This window comes from Pagrus pagrus, assembly GCF_965226575.1.
Source record: "Pagrus pagrus genome assembly, chromosome: 15".
Classification (NCBI taxonomy): domain Eukaryota; kingdom Metazoa; phylum Chordata; class Actinopteri; order Spariformes; family Sparidae; genus Pagrus; species Pagrus pagrus.
In genome coordinates, this window is record NC_140199.1 from 8,163,922 (window position 1) to 8,169,921 (window position 6,000).

Here is a 6,000-nt window from a genome sequence, read left to right on the forward strand (position 1 = left end):
TACTAAAAATGTGAAGATCAAGTTAAATACAATGTACACTCATCTGCATCATCTCTTACTGGCTAGTTTCTTCTAAACCCTGAAGAGCTTCTGTGTAGATAAAGGGATTAGTGTCATTTAGACACTTTGATAAGCCTTTTGTTAGCGTGTCGCTCTGTTTTTGAAAAGCATTTGTTTTTACCCGTGTTGTTTTTCCTAAAGAAAAGGTCTTCCCACGCAGCATTGAGCCAATAACAGCAGCTCCGGGCGTGTGGATCATTATTGAGGAGAATAAAAATCGATGTCTTGCTGCCGTGTGTTTGTGTGCAGATGCGTCAAGGTGCTTTCTTGGTTAACTCGGCACGAGGAGGTCTGGTGGATGAGAAAGCTCTGGCTCAGGCCCTGAAGGAAGGCAGGATACGGGGAGCCGCGCTGGACGTCCACGAGTCGGAGCCTTTCAGGTGGTTATGATCACACCTTCAGCTTCTTATTGAGACAGCGTTTAACCAACAGTCTTTACTCACTGATTCAGTCACTGTGTTACAAGAATGTCTAGTAAATATACAAGGAAAATACAGTTGACCGTTAATATTACAGAGTTTTTAAGTAGCCATATATAGTCTACATTTAAACAGCAATAAAACACCAATGCTATGATCCCTTATGATGTGTCCTGCTTGTCCTGTCACAAATGGCGCACAACATTTTGTCTTTTCCGTCCACCTTTTCATGTTTCGATGGTGTCTGCACAAGTTGCCCAGTCAAAGTGTCACACTGACAAGAGGTGTGACTCTGTGACATTCGCTGAAAGCTTGAAAATATTTTGACTCACGTGGGCGTCCAAAAACCGGTAGAAAGACACGATGCCTAGCGCGAGCGAGGAGCACATGCCAGGCGCACTGCATCATAAGAAAACTATGGTTTTGCTGGTGACGCTCTGGTTTGAAAAATCTTCAGTTTTTTGGCTGTTATCGCTCACCTCAACTGCAGTGCTGTTGCACCATCGCTTGTTTATTTTTTTAACCTGGCCCAGAGATAATTGCTTGGACACCGCCATTTTGTAGTCTGGTTAACTGCAGTCGAGCCAAAGCGCGGGGCTGTCTCTGGAGTATGCAGCTTTTGTTTTTTTCCAGGCAAAAAAACTATTGGCAGGCATCTTGCATAATAGAAGTTTATATTTAAGTTGTCTTGGAAACATATCTTGCACTTTGGAGCAATTTATTTTACACGTGATCCTTACAAAAAGCTGGTATATGCTAGATAACGTAAACCCTGCCTGTGTCATCACTTTGGTTCTCTTGTTTCTTTCCTTTGCTGTCAAACAGTTTTTCCCTAGGTCCTCTAAAAGACGCCCCCAACCTGATCTGCACACCCCACACCGCCTGGTACAGCGAGCAGGCGTCACTGGAGATGAGAGAGGCTGCCGCCACAGAAATCCGCAGAGCCATCACTGGTACGGAGACACCTTAGATCAGGGTGCATTCCAGCGTTTTGGTTTCTCAGCTCACCAGTGTTCAATCTTGTCCCCTGACACAGGCCGTATTCCCGACAGCCTCCGAAACTGCGTCAACAAAGAGTTCTTTGTTACCTCGGTGCCCTGGGGAATGATGGAGCAGCAGCAGCCTCAAGTTCACCCTGAGATCAACGGCGCCGCCTACAGGTAGGAGGTGGATTTACGTGAGAACAGGAGGCTGCTCTCATCGCACCGGTGTCATCTCAACACCTGCAGTAGAAGAGGCTTAACACATGGGGAGGGGTAGTCTAGATGTTCAAATGTATGTTTGTCACAATTCTGACTTTCTTTTCCTGAATATTAGGCTGGGTCCTAGTTTTTGTTGCGTATTTATACGTAGAACTTGGCCCAGATGAATTTGTTCGGTTTATTGTCTCAACCAGAATGAACTGCTTCTCTCACACAGCCGAGTGAACCAAACCATGGTACAGGCCATAGCAACGGGGGGAATGCAGGACAAATTATATACCTAATTCTCAACCAGGTAAATGAATACTACCACTGCTGGCCCACAGGCCAGGGCAAATGAACAACATCATTAATAAAACCAGATCCCATTGAAATCTGTGGCCTTTTTTTCTGCTTCACACTCTGACTCACATGTCCTGTAACTGAACCCACTCTACCCAGCATCTCATCAATACCCAGAACCGCCCCTACCCACCCCCACCTGCACCACTAGCACCACCCTGAAACAGAGACATGGGATCACTCTAATGTGGGGCATTTTTAGTGTAACAGTCACACATGATGCACGAGTATCAAAAGTATAATAAGTGGCCGTTATTCTGTATTTGCATTTCCCGAACAACAATTATGGGGTATTTTCTGTTTGTTTGACTTTGTAATAAGAGTTTCCCTTCACACTTTCTCCTTTTAGCTCCCTGTAATTATCAGTTCACTCAAATTATATTTAAAAAAAAAACTATTTTCTCACTTACTGGGGATACTATTCCTGGGAAAAGAGAAAATGTAGATAATGTACTTTCTCCATGAAACAAAGAATATTCTGTTAACCTCCATTATATTCAGTTGTCAGCCGAAATCTGCCGACTGTGTCTCTGGCTAAATACCATAGTGATGATAAGTAAGAAATAAGGCTTTTTTTTTTGTAATTTGGGTGAATGTCCCTTTAAAGTCCTCTCCTACACCTAAGTAGAACTCCTGACATTCTCATTTATTGCCTCCATACTGCAGTGCTCCCGCCATTTTTAATGATTTCTAAAAATGTTGTTGCATAGAGGTGATGATGCTTAGTGAGCCCAAACTGTTTATTTGTATCCCCAAAAGCACATCATTGTATACAATTATTTTGATGTATTGTGTTGTTTTGGTATTTAATAAACCCTAAACTTTTAATTAGCAGTTGAGTTCATGATCAACGAGCAGCGGCTACACATTTTAGTTTCAGCTTTGCATTTTGAAAAAAAAAAAGTGTTTGATCAAGTTTATCAATAATCAGTGCTGGAAAAAGAACTCAAAAGTCATACTTGGGTAAAATTCAAGATATTGTGTTCAAATACTACTTTGGTAAAAGTGAAAGTCACCCATATGAAGAGTACTTGAGTAAATGTCTTAAAAAATCTGATATTAAATGTACTCATGTATCTAAAGTAAACTTATTAATATATTTCATAGACTGTAATAGGGCAATTAAGCAATGTCATTTACTCACTTAATATGAAATATATTGGCTGTTTGCTCATTTAGAAAACTGTTTTAACCACTGACATGATCTATGATTGATGCAGAATACATTAGGAGTTAAACAAAACAGATTAAGTCATCATTTATTACTTGAATGACTAATAATAATACAAAATACTGACTTCAGTCTGTGTCTCAACAAAATCCGACCCATATTGAAGCTACCAAATGGCTAATATTTAATAATATCAGTTTGTATAGAATGTATTTTGTATATTTTAAATTACAAATTATACCAATATTTTGTATGTCATTTTGATATATTTGATCAACAAGTATTTGTCATTTGTAACCAGACCCTATTTGATGTATTTGTGCCCATCTCTGACTGGCATTTAATACATTTAATCAGTAAAATTCTGAACTGTGATTAATCAAGAACTTAATAACCTTAACACCACTAGACTGCATACTATGGGTCGATCAGTTATTGGCCTGGCTGACTATTGGATCCAAATTTGCAACTCTGATGCAGCATGCAATCTGCCATGTTACTAACTAAAGTTATCAAAAAAATGTAGTTGAATAAAAGCACAATATTTTCCTCTAGAATATAGTATAAAGTAGCAGGAAATGTGAGTACTCAAGTAAAGTACAAGTACCTTAAAATTGCTCTTAGGTACTTGAATAAATGTACTTAGTTACTGTCAATAGTCAGCCACTAAGCAGCAGCAAACTTTTAAATTAAATAAAGTTACTAGAACAGTTTTCCTTTGCTCTTTATCATGCCTACTGATCACTTCCTGTCCATCCCCAGATTCCCTCCTGGCGTGGTGGGTGTGGCCCCCGGCGGGATTCCCGGACCTATGGAGGGGTTGGTGCCTGGGGGAGTGCCCATCGCCCACACCCTGCCCCCCGGTACCCATCCGTCACAGGCCACCTCCCCCAACCAACCCTCCAAACATGGCGACCCCATGAGAGAGCACATGACTGAGCCGTAGGACTGCTAAAGGGGGCTAAAACCGATGTAAACATTAAAAACCCAGCAAACCTACCAACTCAACCATCCAACTGTACGCTTGACTTCAGCCATCTGAAACTACCAGCAGACTGCCTGCCGGGCAGTGGTTTGAATGAAACCACTAAGCCCAAAGTGAGGACAGTGGATGTTAAAACACACCTGAGCTGCCACACTGAGATGGGACTGACCGTCAAACTCACGCGCCGAAGATCTGAAACCTTTCCTCCCCCATATCTATTTTTGTTCTTCATTGATTTCAGTGGTATTTTTTGTTTTTATCTTTTGAGTATATTTCAGGGAGATTCCTCCTGATTTCTGGGACACGTTGACATTATTACCACATGCAGGATGGAAATCAGACCCGACCTCCCTGGTTTGAAGGGACAGTGACTTCAAAAACAATCCGTCCGATTCTTCTCCTTCATTGTCAGTTTCACCCATTTCAGCGCAAACATGTCTTGTGTTATTTTTTTTTATTTTTTTTTCTTCTTTTTATCCTATATTCTGTGTTTCTGTTGCAAGTGAATATCTGTTTTTTCTGTTCTTCAGTGTGTGAAAATGAATGGATTTGTTGAGTCAGCTGATGACAAAAAGCAGCATCAGTAATCTGGACTCAATCTTTGCTCTTTTCTAATCGTCGTGGTCGGTGGCCACTGAATGTAGAGACAAGATGTGGGGCAGAAGGTGTGGCTTACACTTCCAGGAAGAATATTTTGGCTTATGAGGTAAAAAAAAAAAAAAAAAAAGACCCTCTTCGACCAAAAAATGGAAAGAAAAAGACAAAAAAGGACATTCACGGTTAGATATTGTACGTTGAGTGTGTCACCTCAATTAAATATTGCTGTTGTAAGTTTTCCAACTCTGCTGAACTGAGGTACCTACAATAATTGGCCCCAAATATTATCTGTTCGCATCCAAAGGACCTATAGTACATTGCAGCACCAGCCAGCGAGGTAGGAAAGAAACAGTAACTGACTCAGGAAAAAAAATATTCAAATATGTCCAAATCTGAACAGAAAAGAAGTCCGGATTATTGCTTTTCATGTCTCCACCTCTTTCTCCATTGTGGTATTTTTTTTTATATATCAAATGTATGTTTTTTGATGTTTAAGGTTTTCAGTCCTGTTAGATTTGTATTGCCTTGTTAAATGTTCTTATAATCATAGTCTTATGTGAACGACCCCACCCTCTCCTCCTCCTAGTATTTTTTTTTTTGTTTTTCTGCTCTAATGAAAGCCAGCTGTGGCTCTCGGAGGCATCAACGACGTGCCCTCTGCGAACCGCAGCAAGCCATCCCTTTTAGCCCCACGACGTTAGCAAGAGACGGCTGCTAGCAGATTGTTTGGTTTTTAGTGTGAGTATTTGTATTTGTTTCTTGTACAAGGTGAACATATAGCATACAGTGCAGCTGGAAACAATAAATAAAACTTACTGTTCTGATTGATGATTGGCTCTGTGGAACATTTTGTGGGATATTGGTTTTCCTGGGCACTTTGTATTAAAAAGATACTGAAAAAATCCTCTAAACCAGGGAGTTTATAAAGTCCATCGATGTCAGAAACAAACATTAAAGAGTCAATATGAATGGATTTCATCACTCCTTTTTTCTAATGTCAAACTTTTGAAAATACAGTTCAACACAACGCTTCATAACAGGAAGTGTATGATGTGATTTGTATTCTAGGCTACCCTGACTTTTAGCCTATAGTTGTTTACATTTTGGCTACTCTGCATCATTAAAGGTAGGCCAAATTAACTTTTAGCAGTCCCTCTTTGCGATGTACTCATCGATGTATGGACAACTACCACTGGATGACTTTGATAAGGAAGAAAACTTTTA

General features: G+C 40.4%; 1 protein-coding gene across 3 annotated transcripts in view; it reads left to right on the forward strand.

The window, feature by feature from the left end:
* Positions 1-5,605, forward strand: part of ctbp2a (C-terminal binding protein 2a) — a 75,196-nt gene extending 69,591 nt beyond the window's left edge. For all 3 annotated transcript variants that reach the window (XM_084375224.1, XM_084375225.1, XM_084375226.1), the window contains 4 exons: positions 310-440; positions 1,305-1,432; positions 1,516-1,639; positions 3,957-5,605. In XM_084375224.1, coding sequence (XP_084231350.1) covers positions 310-440; positions 1,305-1,432; positions 1,516-1,639; positions 3,957-4,140 — 567 coding nt within the window. In that variant the 3' untranslated portion in view covers positions 4,141-5,605. The remainder of the gene's footprint in view (positions 1-309; positions 441-1,304; positions 1,433-1,515; positions 1,640-3,956) is intronic.
* The last annotated feature ends 395 nt before the right edge of the window (positions 5,606-6,000 follow it).